This window comes from Bombina bombina, chromosome 11 (genome assembly GCF_027579735.1).
Source record: "Bombina bombina isolate aBomBom1 chromosome 11, aBomBom1.pri, whole genome shotgun sequence".
Taxonomy (NCBI): Eukaryota; Metazoa; Chordata; class Amphibia; order Anura; family Bombinatoridae; genus Bombina; species Bombina bombina.
In genome coordinates, this window is record NC_069509.1 from 693,401 (window position 1) to 715,849 (window position 22,449).

The 22,449-nt window shown below is 47.4% G+C and overlaps 1 protein-coding gene across 1 annotated transcript in view; it reads right to left on the minus strand.

The window, feature by feature from the left end:
* ARMC5 (armadillo repeat containing 5) overlaps positions 1-22,192 on the minus strand; it is a 154,464-nt gene extending 132,272 nt beyond the window's left edge. Inside the window, exons 1-2 of the mRNA XM_053694443.1 lie at positions 21,897-22,192; positions 12,504-12,534 (exon numbers count right to left, since the gene is read on the minus strand). Coding sequence (XP_053550418.1) covers positions 12,504-12,534; positions 21,897-22,172 — 307 coding nt within the window. The 5' untranslated portion in view covers positions 22,173-22,192. The remainder of the gene's footprint in view (positions 1-12,503; positions 12,535-21,896) is intronic.
* Positions 22,193-22,449: the final 257 nt, after the last annotated feature.

Below are 22,449 nucleotides of genomic sequence, written 5' to 3' on the forward strand. Positions count from 1 at the left end.
CACATCCCCTGCTAAATACACCGTACAGCACAATACACACTATACTACGCACCATCAGTGTATACACATCCCCCTGCTAAATACACCGTACAGCACAATACACACTATACTACGCACCATCAGTGTATACACATCCCCCTGCTAAATACACGTACAGCACAATACACACTATACTACGCACCATAAGTGTATACACATCCCCCTACTAAATACACCGTACCACACAATACACACTATACTACGCACCATAAGTGTATACACATCCCCCTGCTAAATACACCGTACAGCACACTACACACTATACGTGTATACACATCCCCCTGCTAAATACACCGTACAGCACAATACACACTATACTAAGCACCATCAGTGTATACACATCCCCCTGCTAAATACACCGTACAGCACAATACACACTATACTACGCACCATCAGTGTATACACATCCCCCCTGCTAAATACACCGTACAGCCAACACACTATACTACGCACCATCAGTGTATACACATCCCCCTGCTAAATACACCGTACAGCACAATACACACTATACTACGCACCATCAGTGTATACACATCCCCCCTGCTAAATACACCGTACAGCACAATACACACTATACTACGCACCATTAGTGTATACACATCCCCCCTGCTAAATACACCGTACAGCACAATACACACATTATACTACGCACCATCAGTGTATACACATCCCCCTGCTAAATACACCGTACAGCACAATACACACTATACTACGCACCATCAGTGTATACACATCCCCCTGCTAAATACACCGTACAGCACAATACACACTATACTACGCACCATCAGTGTATACACATCCCCCTGCTAAATACACCGTACAGCACAATACACACATCCCCCTGCTAAATACACCGTACAGCACAATACACACTATACTACGCACCATCAGTGTATACACATCCCCTGCTAAATACGCCGTACAGCACAATACACACTATACTACGCACCATCAGTGTATACACATCCCCCCTGCTAAATACGCCGTACAGCACAATACACACTATACTACGCACCATCAGTGTATACACATCCCCCTGCTAAATACGCCGTACAGCACAATACACATTATACTACGCACCATCAGTGTATACACAACCCCCTGCTAAATACGCCGTACAGCACAATACACACTATACTACGCACCATCAGTGTATACACATCCCCCTGCTAAATACACCGTACAGCACAATACACACTATACTACGCACCATAAGTGTATACACATCCCCTGCTAAATACACCGTACAGCACAATACACACTATACTACGCACCATCAGTGTATACACATCCTCCTGCTAAATACACCGTACAGCACAATACACACTATACTACGCACCATCAGTGTATACACATCCCCCTGCTAAATACACCGTACAGCACAATACACACTATACTACGCACCATCAGTGTATACACATCCCCCCTGCTAAATACGCCGTACAGCACAATACACACTATACTATGCACCATCAGTGTATACACATCCCCCTGCTAAATACACCGTACAGCACAATACACACTATACTACGCACCATCAGTGTATACACATCCCCCTGCTAAAATACACCCGTACAGCACAATACACACTATACTACGCACCATCAGTGTATACACATCCCCCTGCTAAATACACGTACAGCACAATACACACTATACTACGCACCATCAGTGTATACACATCCCCTGCTAAATACACCGTACAGCACAATACACACTATACTACGCACCATCAGTGTATACACATCCCCCTGCTAAATACACCGTACAGCACAATACACACTATACTACGCACCATCAGTGTATACACATCCCCCTGCTAAATACACGTACAGCACAATACACACTAATACTACGCACCATCAGTGTATACACATCCCTGCTAAATACACAGTAACAGCACAATACTACGGCACACCATCAGTGTATACACATCCCCCCTGCTAAATACACCGTACAGCACAATACACACTATACTACGCACCATCAGTGTATACAACATCCCCCTGCTAAATACGCCGTACAGCACAATACTCACTATACTACGCACCATCAGTGTATACACATCCCCCTGCTAAATACACCGTACAGCACAATACACACTATACTACGCACCCATCAGTGTATACACATCCCCCCTGCTAAATACACCGTACAGCACAATTACACACTATACTACGCACCATCAGTGTATACACATCCCCCTGCTAAATTAACCAGTACAGCACAATACACACTATACTACGCACCATCAGTGTATACACATCCCCCTGCTAAATACACCGTACAGCACAATACACACTTATACTACGCACCATCAGTGTATACACATCCCCCTGCTAAATACAGCCGTACAGCACAATACACACTATACTTACGCACCATCAGTGTATACACCATTCCCCCTGCTAAAATACACCGTACAGCATCAATACACACTATACTACGCCACCATAATGGTATACACATCCCCTGCTACTAAATACACCGTACAGCACAATACACACTATATCGTACGCACACATCAGTGTTACACATCCACCTGCTAAATACACTACAACCGTACAGCACAATACACACTATACTACGCAACCATCAGTGGTATACACATCCCCCTGCTAAAAATACATCCGTACAGCAGAATACACACTATACATACGCACCATCAGTGGATACACATCCCCCCCTGCTAATTACACCGTACAGCACAATACACAGCTATACGTACTTGCACCAATCAGTGTATACACATCCCCCCTGCTACATACACCGTACAGACACAATACACAACTATACTACGCACCATCAGTGTATACACATCACGCCCTGCTAAATACACCCGTACAGCAACAATTCACTCGATACTACGCACCATCAGTGTATACACATCCCCCTGCTAAATACACCGTACAGCACAATACACACTATACTACGCACCATCAGTGTATACACATCCCCTGCTAAAAATACACCGTACAGCACAATACACACTATACTACGCACCATCAGTGTATACACATCCCCTGCTAAAAATACACCGTACAGCACAATACACACTATACTACGCACCATCAGTGTATACACATCCCCCTGCTAAAAATACACCGTACAGCACAATACACACTATACTACGCACCATCAGTGTATACACATCCCCTGCTAAAAATACACCGTACAGCACAATACACACTATACTACGCACCATCAGTGTATACACATCCCCCCTGCTAAATACACCGTACAGCACAATACACACTATACTACGCACCATCAGTGTATACACATCCCCCCTGCTAAATACACCGTACAGCACAATACACACTATACTACGCACCATCAGTGTATACACATCCCCCTGCTAAATACACCGTACAGCACAATATACACTATACTACGCACCATCAGTGTATACACATCCCCCTGCTAAATACACCGTACAGCACAATATACACTATACTACGCACCATCAGTGTATACACATCCCCCCTGCTAAATACACCGTACAGCACAATACACACTATACTACGCACCATCAGTGTATACACATCCCCTGCTAAATACACCGTACAGCACAATACACACTTATACTACGCACCATCAGTGTATACACATCCCCCTGCTAAATACACCGTACAGCACAATACACACTATACTACGCACCAACAGTGTATACACATCCCCCTGCTAAATACACCGTACAGCACAATACACACTATACTACGCACCATCAGTGTATACACATCCCCCTGCTAAATACACACTATACTACGCACCATCAGTGTATATACATCCCCCTGCTAAATACGCCGTACAGCACAATACACACTATACTACGCACCATCAGTGTATACACATCCCCCCTGCTAAATACACCGTACAGCACACAATACACACTATACTACGCACCATTCAGTGTATACACATCCCCCTGCTAAATACACACTATACTACGCACCATCAGTGTATACACATCCCCTGCTAAATACACCGTACAGCACAATACACACTATACTACGCACCATCAGTGTATACACATCCCCTGCTAAATACACCGTACAGCACAATACACACTATAATACGCACCATCAGTGTATACACATCCCCCTGCTAAATACGCCGTACAGCACAATACACACTATACTACGCACCATCAGTGTATACACATCCCCCCTGCTAAATACACCGTACAGCACAATACACACTATACTACGCACAACAGTGTATACACATCCCCCTGCTAAATACACCATACAGCACAATACACACTATACTACGCACCATCAGTGTATACACATCCCCCTGTAAATACGCCGTACAGCACAATACACACTATACTACGCACCATCAGTGTATACACATCCCCCCTGCTAAATACACCGTACAGCACAATACACACTATACTACGCACCATCAGTGTATACACATCCCCCTGCTAAATACACCGTACAGCACAATACACACTATACTACGCACCATCAGTGTATACACATCCCCCTGCTAAATACACCGTACAGCACAATACACACTATACTACGCACCATCAGTGTATACACATCCCCCTGCTAAATACACCGTACAGCACAATACACACTATACTACGCACCATCAGTGTATACACATCCCCCTGCTAAATACACCGTACAGCACAATACACACTATACTACGCACCATCAGTGTATACACATCCCCCTGCTAAATACACCGTACAGCACAATACACACTATACTACGCACCATCAGTGTATACACATCCCCCCTGCTAAATACACCGTACAGCACAATACACACTATACTACGCACCATCAGTGTATACACATCCCCCCTGCTAAATACACCGTACAGCACAATACACACTATACTACGCACCATCAGTGTATACACATCCCCCTGCTAAATACACGTACAGCACAATACACACTATACTACGCACCATCAGTGTATACACATCCCCCTGCTAAATACACACTATACTACGCACCATCAGTGTATACACATCCCCCTGCTAAATACACACTATACTACGCACCATCAGTGTATACACATCCCCCTGCTAAATACACACTATACTACGCACCATCAGTGTATACACATCCCCCCTGCTAAATACACCGTACAGCACAATACACACTATACTACGCACCATCAGTGTATACACATTCCCCTGCTAAATACGCCGTACAGCACAATACACACTATACTACGCACCATCAGTGTATACACATCCCCCTGCTAAATGCGCCGTACAGCACAATACACACTATACTACGCACCATCAGTGTATACACATCCCCCTGCTAAATGCGCCGTACAGCACAATACACACTATACTACGCACCATCAGTGTATACACATCCCCCTGCTAAATACGCCGTACAGCACAATACACACTATACTACGCACCATCAGTGTATACACATCCCCCTGCTAAATACACACTATACTACGCACCATCAGTGTATACACATCCCCCTGCTAAATACACACTATACTACGCACCATCAGTGTATACACATCCCCCTGCTAAATACACCGTACAGCACAATACACACTATACTACGCACCATCAGTGTATACACATCCCCTGCTAAATACACCGTACAGCACAATACACACTATACTACGCACCATCAGTGTATACACATCCCCCCTGCTAAATACGCCGTACAGCACAATACACACTATACTACGCACCATCAGTGTATACACATCCCCCTGCTAAAATACACACCCGTACAGCACAATACACACTAATACTACGCACCATCAGTGTATACACATCACCCTGCTAAATACACCGTACAGCACAATACACACTATACTACGCACCATCAGTGTATACACATCCCCCTGCTAAATACACCGTACAGCACAATACACACTATACTACGCACCATCAGTGTATACACATCCCCTGCTAAATACACCGTACAGCACAATACACACTATACTACGCACCATCAGTGTATACACATCCCCCTGCTAAATACACCGTACAGCACAATACACACTATACTACGCACCATCAGTGTATACACATCCCCCTGCTAAATACGCCGTACAGCACAATACACACTATACTACGCACCATCAGTGTATACACATCCCCCTGCTAAATACACCGTACAGCACAATACACATTATACTACGCACCATCAGTGTATACACATCCCCTGCTAAATACACCGTACAGCACAATACACACTATACTACGCACCATCAGTGTATACACATCCCCTGCTAAATACACCGTACAGCACAATACACATTATACTACACACCATCAGTGTATACACATCCCCTGCTAAATACGCCGTACAGCACAATACACACTATACTACGCACCATCAGTGTATACACATCCCCCTGCTAAATACACCGTACAGCACAATACACACTATACTACGCACCAACAGTGTATACACATCCCCCTGCTAAATACGCCGTACAGCACAATACACACTATACTACGCACCATCAGTGTATACACATCCCCCTGCTAAATACACCGTACAGCACAATACACACTATACTACGCACCAACAGGGTATACACATCCCCCTGCTAAATACACCGTACAGCACAATACACACTATACTACGCACCATCAGTGTATACACATCCCCCTGCTAAATACACCGTACAGCACAATACACATTATACTACGCACCATCAGTGTATACACATCCCCCTGCTAAATACGCTGTACAGCACAATACACACTATACTACGCACCATCAGTGTATACACATCCCCTGCTAAATACGCCGTACAGCACAATACACACTATACTACGCACCATCAGTGTATACACATCCTCCTGCTAAATACACCGTACAGCACAATACACACTATACTACGCACCATCAGTGTATACACATCCCCCTGCTAAATACGCCGTACAGCACAATACACACTATACTACGCACCATAAGTGTATACACATCCCCCTGCTACATACACCGTACAGCACAATACACACTATACTACGCACCATCAGTGTATACACATCCCCCTGCTAAATACGCCGTACAGCACAATACACACTATACTACGCACCATAAGTGTATACACATCCCCCTGCTAAATACACCGTACAGCACAATACACACTATACTACGCACCATCAGTGTATACACATCCTCCTGCTAAATACACCGTACAGCACAATACACACTATACTACGCACCATCAGTGTATACACATCCCCCTGCTAAATACACCGTACAGCACAATACACACTATACTACGCATCATCAGTGTATACACATCCCCCTGCTAAATACACCGTACAGCACAATACACACTATACTACGCACCATCAGTGTATACACATCCCCCTGCTAAATACACCATACAGCACAATACACACTATACTACGCACCATCAGTGTATACACATCCCCCTGCTAAATACACCATACAGGACAATACACACTATACTACGCACCATCAGTGTATACACATCCCCCTGCTAAATACACCGTACAGCACAATACACACTATACTACGCACCATCAGTGTATACACATCCCCCTGCTAAATACACCGTACAGCACAATACACACTATACTACGCACCATCAGTGTATACACAACCTCCTGCTAAATATGCCGTACAGCACAATACACACTATACTACGCACCAACAGTGTATACACATCCCCCTGCTAAATACGCCGTACAGCACAATACACACTATACTACGCACCATCAGTTTATACACATCCCCCTGCTAAATACGCCGTACAGCACAATACACACTATACTACGCACCATCAGTGTATACACATCCCCCTGCTAAATACACCGTACAGCACAATACACACTATACTACGCACCATCAGTGTATACACATCCCCCTGCTAAATACACCGTACAGCACAATACACACTATACTACGCACCATCAGTGTATACACATCCCCCTGCTAAATACACCATACAGCACAATATACACTATACTACGCACCATCAGTGTATACACATCCCCCTGCTAAATACGCCGTACAGCACAATACACATTATACTACGCACCATAAGTGTATACACATCCCCCTGCTAAATACGCCGTACAGCACAATACACACTATACTACGCACCATCAGTGTATACACATCCCCCTGCTAAATACACCGTACAGCACAATACACACTATACTACGCACCATCAGTGTATACACATCCCCCTGCTAAATACACACTATACTACGCACCATCAGTGTATACACATCCCCCTGCTAAATACACCGTACAGCACAATACACATTATACTACGCACCATCAGTGTATACACATCCCCCTGCTAAATACACCGTACAGCACAATACACACTATACTACGCACCATCAGTGTATACACATCCCCCCTGCTAAATACACCGTACAGCACAATACACACTATACTACGCACCAACAGTGTATACACATCCCCCTGCTAAATACACTGTACAGCACAATACACACTATACTACGCACCATCAGTGTATACACATCCCCCTGCTAAATACACCGTACAGCACAATACAACTATACTACGCACCATCAGTGTATACACATCCCCCTGCTAAATACGCCATACAGCACAATACTACGCACCATCAGTGTATACACATCCCCCTGCTAAATACGCCGTACAGCACAATACTACGCACCATCAGTGTATACACATCCCCCTGCTAAATACGCCGTACAGCACAATACACACTATACTACGCACCATCAGTGTATACACATCCCCTGCTAAATACGCCGTACAGCATAATACACACTATACTACGCACCATCAGTGTATACACATCCCCTGCTAAATACACCGTACAGCACAATACACATTATACTACGCACCATCAGTGTATACACATCCCCCCTGCTAAATACACCGTACAGCACAATACACACTATACTACGCACCATCAGTGTATACACATCCCCTGCTAAATACGCCGTACAGCACAATACACACTATACTACGCACCATCAGTGTATACACATCCCCTGCTAAATACGCCGTACAGCATAATACACACTATACTACGCACCATCAGTGTATACACATCCCCTGCTAAATACGCCGTACAGCATAATACACACTATACTACGCACCATCAGTGTATACACATCCCCCTGCTAAATACACCATACAGCACAATATACACTATACTACGCACCATCAGTGTATACACATCCCCCTGCTAAATACACCGTACAGCACAATACACACTATACTACGCACCATCAGTGTATACACATCCCCCTGCTAAATACACCGTACAGCACAATACACACTATACTACGCACCATAAGTGTATACACATCCCCCTGCTAAATACACCGTACAGCACAATACACACTATACTACGCACCATCAGTGTATACACATCCCCCTGCTAAATACACCATACAGCACAATACACATTATACTACGCACCATAAGTGTATACACATCCCCCTGCTAAATACACCGTACAGCACAATACACACTATACTACGCACCATCAGTGTATACACATCCCCCTGCTAAATACACCATACAGCACAATACACACTATACTACGCACCATCAGTGTATACACATCCCCTGCTAAATACGCCGTACAGCACAATACACACTATACTACGCACCATCAGTGTATACACATCCCCCTGCTAAATACACACTATACTACGCACCATCAGTGTATACACATCCCCCTGCTAAATACACCGTACAGCACAATACACACTATACTACGCACCATCAGTGTATACACATCCCCCTGCTAAATACACACTATACTACGCACCATCAGTGTATACACATCCCCCTGCTAAATACACCGTACAGCACAATACACACTATACTACGCACCATCAGTGTATACACATCCCCCTGCTAAATACACCGTACAGCACAATACACACTATACTACGCACCATCAGTGTATACACATCCCCCTGCTAAATACACCGTACAGCACAATACACACTATACTACGCACCATCAGTGTATACACATCCCCCCCTGCTAAATACACCGTACAGCACAATACACACTATACTACGCACCATCAGTGTATACACATCCCCCTGCTAAATACACCGTACAGCACAATACACACTATACTACGCACCATCAGTGTATACACATCCCCCTGCTAAATACACCGTACAGCACAATACACATTATACTACGCACCATCAGTGTATACACATCCCCCTGCTAAATACACCGTACAGCACAATACACACTATACTACGCACCATCAGTGTATACACATCCCCTGCTAAATACACCGTACAGCACAATACACACTATACTACACACCATCAGTGTATACACATCCCCCTGCTAAATACGCCGTACAGCACAATACACACTATACTACGCACCATCAGTGTATACACATCCCCTGCTAAATACGCCGTACAGCACAATACACACTATACTACGCACCATCAGTGTATACACATCCCCCTGCTAAATACACCGTACAGCACAATACACACTATACTACGCACCATCAGTGTATACACATCCCCCTGCTAAATACACCGTACAGCACAATACACACTATACTACGCACCATCAGTGTATACACATCCTCCTGCTAAATACACCATACAGCACAATACACACTATACTACGCACCAACAGTGTATACACATCCCCCTGCTAAATACACCGTACAGCACAATACACACTATACTACGCACCATCAGTGTATACACATCCCCCTGCTAAATACGCCGTACAGCACAATACACACTATACTACGCACCATCAGTGTATACACATCCCCCTGCTAAATACACCGTACAGCACAATATACACTATACTACGCACCATCAGTGTATACACATCCCCCTGCTAAATACACCGTACAGCACAATACACACTATACTACGCACCATCAGTGTATACACATCCCCCTGCTAAATACACCGTACAGCACAATACACACTATACTACGCACCATCAGTGTATACACATCCCCCTGCTAAATACGCCGTACAGCACAATACACACTATACTACGCACCATCAGTGTATACACATCCCCCTGCTAAATACACCGTACAGCACAATACACACTATACTACGCACCATCAGTGTATACACATCCCCCCTGCTAAATACACACTATACTACGCACCATCAGTGTATACACATCCCCCTGCTAAATACACCGTACCACACAATACACACTATACTACGCACCATCAGTGTATACACATCCCCCTGCTAAATACACCGTACAGCACAATACACATTATACTACGCACCATCAGTGTATACACATCCCCCTGCTAAATACACCGTACAGCACAATATACACTATACTACGCACCAACAGTGTATACACATCCCCCTGCTAAATACACCGTACAGCACAATACACACTATACTACGCACCATCAGTGTATACACATCCCCCTGCTAAATACACCGTACAGCACAATACACACTATACTACGCACCATCAGTGTATACACATCCCCCTGCTAAATACACTGTACAGCACAATACTACGCACCATCAGTGTATACACATCCCCCTGCTAAATACACCGTACAGCACAATACACACTATACTACGCACCATCAGTGTATACACATCCCCCTGCTAAATACACCGTACAGCACAATACACATTATACTACGCACCATCAGTGTATACACATCCCCCTGCTAAATACACCGTACAGCACAATACACATTATACTACGCACCATCAGTGTATACACATCCCCTGCTAAATACACCGTACAGCACAATACACACTATACTATGCACCATCAGTGTATACACATCCCCCTGCTAAATACACCGTACAGCACAATACACACTATACTACGCACCATCAGTGTATACACATCCCCCTGCTAAATACACCGTACAGCACAATACACACTATACTACGCACCATCAGTGTATACACATCCCCCTGCTAAATACGCCGTACAGCACAATACACACTATACTACGCACCATCAGTGTATACACATCCCCCTGCTAAATACACCGTACAGCACAATACACATTATACTACGCACCATCAGTGTATACACATCCCCCTGCTAAATACACCGTACAGCACAATACACATTATACTACGCACCATCAGTGTATACACATCCCCCTGCTAAATACACCGTACAGCACAATACACATTATACTACGCACCATCAGTGTATACACATCCCCCCTGCTAAATACACCGTACAGCACAATACACACTATACTACGCACCATCAGTGTATACACATCCCCCTGCTAAATACACACTATACTACACACCATCAGTGTATACACATCCCCCTGCTAAATACGCCGTACAGCACAATACACACTATACTACGCACCATCAGTGTATACACATCCCCCTGCTAAATACACCGTACAGCACAATACACACTATACTACGCACCATCAGTAAAACAGTAAATACATCACCACACGCACAGAGAAATAGGCCCCGTGTGACAGTCTTACCAAGCGCAGGGATTCCTCCCAACTGCCGCACCTGAAAAAAAAGAAACCAATGAGGAAACACAAGCATGTGTGTGTGTGCACACGTGAGGGTATCTTCGCGTGTTTGAACAGCTGTGCATGCATGTGATGGAGTGTGTCTGCATAACTGTGGTGTGAGTTTGCATTGCTACGTGTATGTAGCTGTGTCAGCCGAGTTGTTTACATGTGTCTGAGCAGCGGAGTATGTATACGCCAGTCTACCTGTGCGTCTGTAGTGCCATGTATGTGCGTCTAAGCAGTAGTGTCTGAGCAGCTGAGGGTGTGTGCGTAGCTAGCTGCATGTGGGTGTGTATGTGTGCAGCTGCATGTGTGTGTGCAGCTGAGTGTGTACATGTGTGTAGCTGCATGTGTGTGTAGCTGAGTGTGTACATGCGTGTAGCTGCGTGTGTACATGCGTAGCTGAGTGTGTACATGCGTGTAGCTGCATGTGTGTGTGTAGCTGAGAGTGTACATGCGTGTAGCTGCATGTGTGTACGCAGCTGAGAGTGTACATGCGTGTAGCTGCATGTGTGTACGCAGCTGAGAGTGTACATGCGTGTAGCTGCATGTGTGTACGCAGCTGAGAGTGTACATGCGTGTAGCTGCATGTGTGTACGCAGCTGAGAGTGTACATGCGTGTAGCTGCATGTGTGTGTGTAGCTGAGAGTGTACATGCGTGTAGCTGCATGTGTGTGTGTGTGTAGCCGAGTGTGTACATGCGTGTAGCTGCATGTGTGTGTGTGTGTAGCCGAGTGTGTACATGCGTGTAGCTGCATGTGTGTCTGTGGAGCCGAGTGTGTGTATGCCTGGCTGCGTGTGTGTGTCTGTGGTGCTGAGCACATGCCTGGCTGCGTGTGTGTGTCTGTGGTGCTGAGCACATGCCTGGCTGCGTGTGTGTGTCTGTGGTGCTGAGCACATGCCTGGCTGCGTGTGTGTGTCTGTGGTGCTGAGCACATGCCTGGCTGCGTGTGTGTGTATGCCTGGCTGCATGTGTGTGTATGCCTGGCTGCATGTGTGTGTATGCCTGGCTGCATGTGTGTGTATGCCTGGCTGCATGTGTGTGTATGCCTGGCTGCATGTGTGTGTATGCCTGGCTGCATGTGTGTCTGTGGAGCTGAGTTTGTGTCTGTGGTGCTGAGCACATGCCTGGCTGCATGTGTGTGTCTGTGGTGCTGAGCACATGCCTGGCTGCATGTGTGTGTCTGTGGTGCTGAGCACATGCCTGGCTGCATGTGTGTGTCTGTGGTGCTGAGCACATGCCTGGCTGCATGTGTGCGTCTGTGGTGCTGAGCACATGCCTGGCTGCATGTGTGTGTCTGTGGTGCTGAGCACATGCCTGGCTGCATGTGTGTGTCTGTGGTGCTGAGCACATGCCTGGCTGCATGTGTGTGTCTGTGGAGCTGAGTTTGTGTACGCCTGGCTGCATGTGTGTGTCTGTGGAGCTGAGTTTGTGTATGCTGTGCCGAGTTTGTGTATGCCTGGCTGCATGTGTGTGTCTGTGGAGCTGAGTTTGTGTATGCTGTGCCGAGTTTGTGTATGCCTGGCTGCATGTGTGTGTCTGTGGAGCTGAGTTTGTGTACGCCTGGCTGCATGTGTGTGTCTGTGGAGCTGAGTTTGTGTATGCTGTGCCGAGTTTGTGTATGCCTGGCTGCATGTGTGTGTCTGTGGTGCTGAGCACATGCCTGGCTGCATGTGTGTGTCTGTGGAGCTGAGTTTGTGTACGCCTGGCTGCATGTGTGTGTCTGTGGAGCTGAGTTTGTGTATGCTGTGCCGAGTTTGTGTATGCCTGGCTGCATGTGTGTGTCTGTGGAGCCGAGTTTGTGTACGCCTGGCTGCATGTGTGTGTCTGTGGAGCTGAGTTTGTGTATGCCTGGCTGCATGTGTGTGTCTGTGGAGCCGAGTTTGTGTATGCCTGGCTGCATGTGTGTGTCTGTGGAGCTGAGTTTGTGTACGCCTGGCTGCATGTGTGTGTCTGTGGTGCTGAGTTTGTGTATGCCTGGCTGCATGTGTGTGTCTGTGGTGCTGAGTTTGTGTATGCCTGGCTGCATGTGTGTGTCTGTGGAGCTGAGTTTGTGTACGCCTGGCTGCATGTGTGTGTCTGTGGTGCTGAGTTTGTGTATGCCTGGCTGCGTGTGTGTCTGTGGAGCTGAGTTTGTGTATGCGGTGCTGAGTTTGTGTATGCCTGGCTGCATGTGTGTGTCTGTGGTGCTGAGTTTGTGTATGCCTGGCTGCGTGTGTGTCTGTGGAGCTGAGTTTGTGTATGCGGTGCTGAGTTTGTGTATGCCTGGCTGCATGTGTGTGTATCCCTGGCTGCATGTGTGTGTCTGTGGAGCTGAGTTTGTGTATGCCTGGCTGCATGTGTGTGTATGCCTGGCTGCATGTGTGTGTTTGTGGAGCAGAGTGTGTGTGTGTGGTGATCGTATCCCAGTGAAGGGATAGAAAAGCGCGCTGATACTATGAAAGAAAAAAATATATATAAAAAGTCAAAAAAAATATAATGAACTTGTAAGTCTAATGAAACGGGTCTACCGTATCCGTTCCGGGATGTGTCCATATAATAATGGTAGATTGAAGGGATGGAAGTATCCTCCTTTTTCGTGTAGTGGGTCAGGCTGCTCCTCTTGGTCCCAGAGAGTGTAGGACAGCTGTTGAAATACAAAGGGTAGAGAGAGGGCGCCACAATAGCGTGATACCGTCTGGAAGTGCAGATGAAAGTAATATGCTTACCAGATGGTGTGGCACTGTGCTATGACCAGTGCGTTAAAGCTGGCTAGCACTTAGCAGTGGCTAGTACACTGTGGAAACCAAGCTCCAAGGGTTCTTTTCCCGGTTCCAGCTTAATGTATGCCTCCTAGTGACTGGACTTCAATTGTTACAAAAGGTAAAATCTTTCTGTGTGTTGTTCTAATGGTGTTGGAATAGCACAACACAGACAACTTCATAAATATAATAGCTTTAATGTTATGACGCGTTTCTCAACCCCAACTGGGTCGTTTCTTCAGATAAAAGTGAATGTGAATGTTTCACTTTTATCTGAAGAAACGACCCCGTTGGGGTTGAGAAACGCGTCATAACATTAAAGCTATTATATTTATGAAGTTGTCTGTGTTGTGCTATTCCAACACCATTAGAACAACACACAGAAAGATTTTACCTTTCGTTACTGTGACGAAACCAATCTCGCCACTGTACATTGGAGGGCCTGTTATGGAACATTCTTTGGGCTGGAGGTACATGGGCTTAAGGATACCCAGAGACTGCATGGAAATATGGAATTTCATATGCTGGACACCCCATGTACTTTCATAACTCTGTCTTATGTCTATGTCACCCTGTATCCATAAATACAGGATGGGTACAGGGTGTGAGTGCCCCTTGTGGGAGCAATTGTGACTCTATAAGCCAAGTGGGCATAAAAGACTTTATAGCTAATAAGAACTGTTCCTATATTCTGTAATAAGATGTATTCTATGTATGTTTCAGATCTGATTGTGTCTCAGGAGTCTGTCTGGGTAAACTGATTGTGTCCTTGTGTGATTATGTTAACTAGACTGCCCAACATCAGATTGTCTGAGTAAACGTTCTTCCCTAGTTAATTAACTTAATATGTTAATCTGTTTTACCTGTGAATAGACAATTGTTAGAGGTTTGATGCATTGTTCATATGTTTGCTTTACTGTTAAACCAATGCCCTTTGTAACCTGAAGCCAGGGTGTATAAATCTGTGTGCTGCCTTCAAATAAAGTAGTCATTCTGCTGATATCTGTTGGACCCTCACCATGGAGCTTTGACTCATGTTTGGGGGGAGGGAGTGGGGAAATTTACTGTATGCTGCCTGTGCCTCTGCCCTTTTATGCCAGGGTTATACCGTAACATTGGTGGCAAGCGACGGGATTGTTCCCACAGCCAGAAGGACAGCTACAGGAGACACCATTCCCTGGATTTACAAGTTGGGGGCAACGCATGTCCCAGTACAGCGACCCTAAAAGCAACAGAATGGAACCAGCAGTGTTATACGAGGAGGAGGACCTGGATGGCCGGGATGCATTAAGGAAAGGCATCTGGTACCAGGCCCTGGATAATGTACAATACCAGCAGGGTAAGAGTCTCCCCAGTGAAGAGCAGCGGTTGCAGAAGCAAGTGGCCCTGCGGATGCCCTTCCTGGGAGAGCAGCCCCTGGAGGAATGGGTTAAGGAACTAGAGCACCGGGTATGGCAGGAGCTATGGCTGGAGGATGCCTACCAGGCGCTCTGGTGGTATATGGCACAGTGTATGCCCTGGACAGCTGAGCATGACAGGCCAGAGGGAGAGGCGTTTGATGGTCCTGGCTTGTTATGGGAGTCCTTTGCAGAGCCTGACTTTGGGAGCCCTGCGCAGACCAGACTTCAGGACATTTTCTATGAGAGGGAGGCTAGGCATGACTGGGCTGACCCCCATGAAGTAGAGCCAGACCTGGCTCACTTAGCAGCCCTGGAGTCGGAACTGGAGCAGGACTACCGAGATCTCTTCCACTCCATTGGGAAGGCTCAGCAGGACAGCAAGGTGAAAGACCCAGATCCAGACCCATTCAGCTGGGAAGATATTGTGGAGATTTACTGGGAAGGACCCCAGGTGGCCGGTGGAGATGGGACCGAGGTCTCTCCACCGGTCCTGCAGGGAATTGGGAGCCCAGACTCCATTCCCCAGCGGCAGGCTGAGTTACAGGGGGCAGAGACAGTTGGTCCTGTCCCCCAGCAGCAGAGGAATATACAGGGAATTGGGAGCCCAGACTCCATTCCCAAGCGGCAGGCTGCGTTACAAGGGGTAGGGACAGTTGGTCCTGTCCCCCAGCAACAGGGCTGTTTAGCCAAAGGGGAGATGATCGGTCTCCCCCTCCAGCAACCAGGCTCCCACCAGGCTACTTCCATGGTAGTGCTGGCACCCGGGCAGAGTACAGCTGGTCTCTGCCCACCTCGCAACCCACCAATTCAGCATGCCAGTCCCCCACACAGCTGTGGTGAGGCACCTGGACATGGACAAGTTTTCCCCGTTGTTACGGTACCAACAGTGTACCAAGGGTTAATACCAGGGAACAATGTCCTGCATAGGGAATCAGCAATTCACAACCCAGCCAGTTTTCAGGTTTAAACAGAATGACATTTATTAAAAGGCTATGCCTAGTATTTATGCAGGTCTGACCCCCCCCCCCCCCCAGATGGGGGTTGAAAGACTGTTGTACATTACATGGAGGGAACAAGCCCTTTGACATGATACAATAGAATTATATTACTTAAACACTTCAACCACAAGACACTCTTGGCCCTTCTTATCACTTAGGCGTTTTCTCTCTGGAGGTGATCAAACAATAGAATGCTTAGCACTAATTAAATTATAGCTGGAGCCAGCAACTTGTGTTTAGAAAATAGTTTCTTAAAGCTAAACACAGTTAACTCCTTCAGTCCTGACAGAAGGGTCTGTCACACCCGTACTCATGTGTAGTAACCATTTATTGTGGGTGGGCTGTACTACTAATTGTGTTTTAAGGGTGGGTTGCTGGACTAACCAGGGCACTGACCGGCAGGAGGTCAGATACCCTGTTAGTCTGTTTGGAAAAGGGGAGAGATGTGACGAAACCAATCTCGCCACTGTACATTGGAGGGCCTGTTATGGAACATTCTTTGGGCTGGAGGTACATGGGCTTAAGGATACCCAGAGACTGCATGGAAATATGGAATTTTATATGCTGGACACCCCATGTACTTTCATAACTCTGTCTTATGTCTATGTCACCCTGTATCCATAAATACAGGATGGGTACAGGGTGTGAGTGCCCCTTGTGGGAGCAATTGTGACTCTATAAGCCAAGTGGGCATAAAAGACTTTATAGCTAATAAGAACTGTTCCTATATTCTGTAATAAGATGTATTCTATGTATGTTTAAGATCTGATTGTGTCTCAGGAGTCTGTCTGGGTAAACTGATTGTGTCCTTGCGTGATTATGTTAACTAGACTGCCCAACATCAGATTCTCTGAGTAAACGTTCTTCCCTAGTTAATTAACTTAATATGTTAATCTGTTTTACCTGTGAATAGACAATTGTTAGAGGTTTGATGCATTGTTCATATGTTTGCTTTACTGTTAAACCAATGCCCTTTGTAACCTGAAGCCAGGGTGTATAAATCTGTGTGCTGCCTTCAAATAAAGTAGTCATTCTGCTGATATCTGTTGGACCCTCACCATGGAGCTTTGACTCATGTTTGGGGGGAGGGAGTGGGGAAATTTACTGTATGCTGCCTGTGCCTCTGCCCTTTTATGCCAGGGTTATACCGTAACAGTAACAATTGAAGTCCAGTCACTAGGAGGCATACATTAAGCTGGAACCGGGAAAATAACCCTTGGAGCTTGGTTTCCACAGTGTACTAGCCACTGCTAAGTGCTAGCCAGCTTTAACGCACTGGTCATAGCACAGTGCCACACCATCTGGTAAGCATATTACTTACTTTCATCTGCACTTCCAGACGGTATCACGCTATTGTGGCGCCCTCTCTCTACCCTTTGTGTGTCTGTGGTGCTGAGCACATGCCTGGCTGCATGTGTGTGTCTGTGGAGCTGAGTATGTGTATGCCTGGCTGCATGTGTGTGTCTGTGGAGCTGAGCAGGGTCTGTGTACAGTGGATTTATGGGTAGTGATTAGGTTAGGGTGCTGAGGATAGGGGTTAGGTCAGGGTATGGATGTTGGGGGGTTAGGACAAGGTTTGGGTACTAGGGGAATAAGGATAGGGGTTTAGGAAAGATGTGGGTGCTGCGGAATACAGGGTACTGAGAGGGTTTAGGGAGGTTTAGGGGTAAGGGGTTTAGGCGTAGGGATAAGGGCAGGGTTTGGGTGTGGGCTTGGTTACTAAGAATGTAGGGGCAGAGGTTAGGGCAGGGTTTGAGTACTAGGGGTTTAGGAGTTAGGACAAGTTTTGTGTGCTGGGGGTTTAAGGGTGGGGTTTAGGACAGGGCTTGGGGAAAGTCTGGGCACTGGGAATATAGGGGTAGTGGTAAGGGCAGGGTCTGGATACTGAAGATTAACGGTAAATTTAGAACAGGGTTTGGGTGCCAGGAGTTTAGGGGTAAGGGTTAGGTCATTGGGTACTGGGGATTTAGGGGTAAGGGTTAGGTCACTGGGTTCTGGGGCTTTAGAGGTAGGTTTTAGGGTTTGGGTGCAGGGGGTTTAAGGGTAGGTGTTAGGGTTTGGTTGCCGGGGGTTTAGAGGTGCCGGGGGTTTAAGGGTAGCTGTTAGGGTTTGGTTGCCGGGGGTTTAGAGGTGCCGGGGGTTTAAGGGTAGCTGTTAGGGTTTGGTTGCCGGGGGTTTAGAGGTGCCAGGGGTTTAAGGGTAGCTGTTAGGGTTTGGGTGCTGGGGGGTTTAGAGGTGTTAGGGTTTGGGTGCAGGGGGGTTTAGAAGTTTTAGGGCTTGGGTGCAGGGGGGTTTAGAGGTGTTAGGGATCGGGTGCTGGGGGTTTAGAGGCGTTAGGGGGCTGGGGGGGTTAGAGGCGTTAGGGGGCTGGGGGGGTTAGAGGCGTTAGGGGGCTGGGGGGGTTAGAGGCGTTAGGGATCGGGGGCTGGGGGTTAGGTTTGGGTGCCAGGAATTTAGGGTTAGTACAGGCTTTGGAATCTGGGAGTTTAGGGGTTAGGACACGTAATGTTAGGGTTTGGGTGCAGGGGGGTTTAGAGGTGTTAGGGCTTGGGTGCAGGGGGGTTTAGAAGTTTTAGGGCTTGGGTGCAGGGGGTTTAGAGGTGTTAGGGATCAGGTGCTGGGGGTTTAGATGTGTTAGGGTGCTGGGGGGTTAGAGGCGTTAGGGTGCAGGGGGTTTAGATGTGTTAGGGTGCTGGGGGGGTTAGAGGCGTTAGGGTGCAGGGGGGGTAGAGGCGTTAGGGTGCAGGGGGGGGTAGATGTGTTAGGGTGCTGAGGGGGTTAGAGGTGTTAGGGTGCAGGGGGTTTAGATGTGTTAGGGTGCTGGGGGGGGTTAGAGGTGTTAAGGTACAGGGGGGTTAGAGGCGTTAAGGTGCGGGGGGGGGGGGTAGAGACGTTAGGGTGCGGGGGCAGGTGGTTTAGATGTGTTAGGGTGCTGGGGGGGTTAGAGGTGTTAGGGTGCGGGGAGTTAGAGGCGTTAGGGTGCAGGGGGGGTAGAGGCGTTAGGGTGCAGGGGGGGTAGAGGCGTTAGGGTGCAGGGGGGGGTAGAGGCGTTAGGGTGCTGAGGGGGTTAGAGGTGTTAGGGTGCAGGGGGGGTAGAGGCGTTAGGGTGCAGGGGGGGTAGAGGCGTTAGGGTGCAGGGGGGGTAGATGTGTTAGGGTGCTGAGGGGGTTAGAGGTGTTAGGGTGCAGGGGGTTTAGATGTGTTAGGGTGCTGGGGGGGGTTAGAGGTGTTAAGGTGCAGGGGGGTTAGAGGCGTTAAGGTGAGGGGGGGGTAGAGACGTTAGGGTGCGGGGGCAGGTGGTTTAGATGTGTTAGGGTGCTGGGGGGGTTAGAGGTGTTAGGGTGCGGGGGTTTTAGAGGTGTTAGGGTACAGGGGGTTTAGAGGTGTTAGGGTACAGGGGGTTTAGAGGTGTTAGGGTACAGGGGGTTTAGAGGTGTTAGGGTACAGGGGGTTTAGAGGTGTTAGGGTACAGGGGGTTTAGAGGTGTTAGGGTACAGGGGGTTTAGAGGTGTTAGGGTACAGGGGGTTTAGAGGTGTTAGGGTGCTGAGGGGGTTAGATGTGTTAGGGTGCTGGGGGGGTTAGAGGTGTTAGGGTGCTGGGGGGGTTAGAGGTGTTAGGGTGCGGGGAGTTAGAGGCGTTAGGGTGCGGGGGGTTTAGAGGTGTTAGGGTACAGGGGGTTTAGAGGTGTTAGGGTACAGGGGGTTTAGAGGTGTTAGGGTGCTGAGGGGGTTAGAGGTGTTAGGGTGCTGAGGGGGTTAGAGGTGTTAGGGTGCGGGGGGGTTTTAGAGGTGTTAGGGTACAGGGGGTTTAGAGGTGTTAGGGTACAGGGGGTTTAGAGGTGTTAGGGTACAGGGGGTTTAGAGGTGTTAGGGTACAGGGGGTTTAGAGGTGTTAGGGTACAGGGGGTTTAGAGGTGTTAGGGTGCTGAGGGGGTTAGAGGTGTTAGGGATCGGGTGCTGGGGGTTAGGTTTGGGTGCCAGGAGTTTAGGGTTAGTACAGGCTTTGGAATCTGCGAGTTTAGGGGTTAGGACACGTAATGTGCACATCACAGCAGACAACTGGGCCTCAGAAAGCTTAACATGAGTGGTGGATTTTTCCTACAACTAAGTGGGCATGGTAATAACGAACGTAGTCACGTGCTTCGTATCGCGCATCTTAATGGGAGGGGTTATATGTAGGCACAGGACTTAAGCTCCTGGTGGGCGGGGCTTCTCACCTGTTCGCGACTTCCAGGCTCCGTGCAGCTATTGGCCAGCAGGCTGAGCGCGAGCTCTAGATTGCGGCGCGAAGCTCCCAATGCGGCTGCGCGCGGCGGGTCTGTCAAGAGTGCGAGAAGAAGTGTGAGACCTCCGTTTTTGCGGAAGAGTCCCATTCCCCCCGCACGATGCACATGTTTACTCCGGAGCGCGCTTAGTGCGTGGCTTAACCCGGACGGGTCGTCAGCTGCGGCCGCCAGCCGAGCTAAGCAAGACGCCAGCGAATCGCCGGACATGGTGTCCACTGACAGCGGCTTATTACGTCTTTTAATCATGTGGCGCATACGTCGGGAAGCCGTGGTGCATTAGGGGAGTTGTAGTAGTTATCAAGTCAGCTGACATCAACTAGAGCAAGTGGTACAGCCTCAACATGAAGTGGTTAAAGGGACAGTATACAGCTATTTACATATAACTGCGTGTGATATACACTACTATACATATAACTGCATGTAATATACACTACTATACATATAACTGCATGTAATAGACACTACTATACATATAACTGCATGT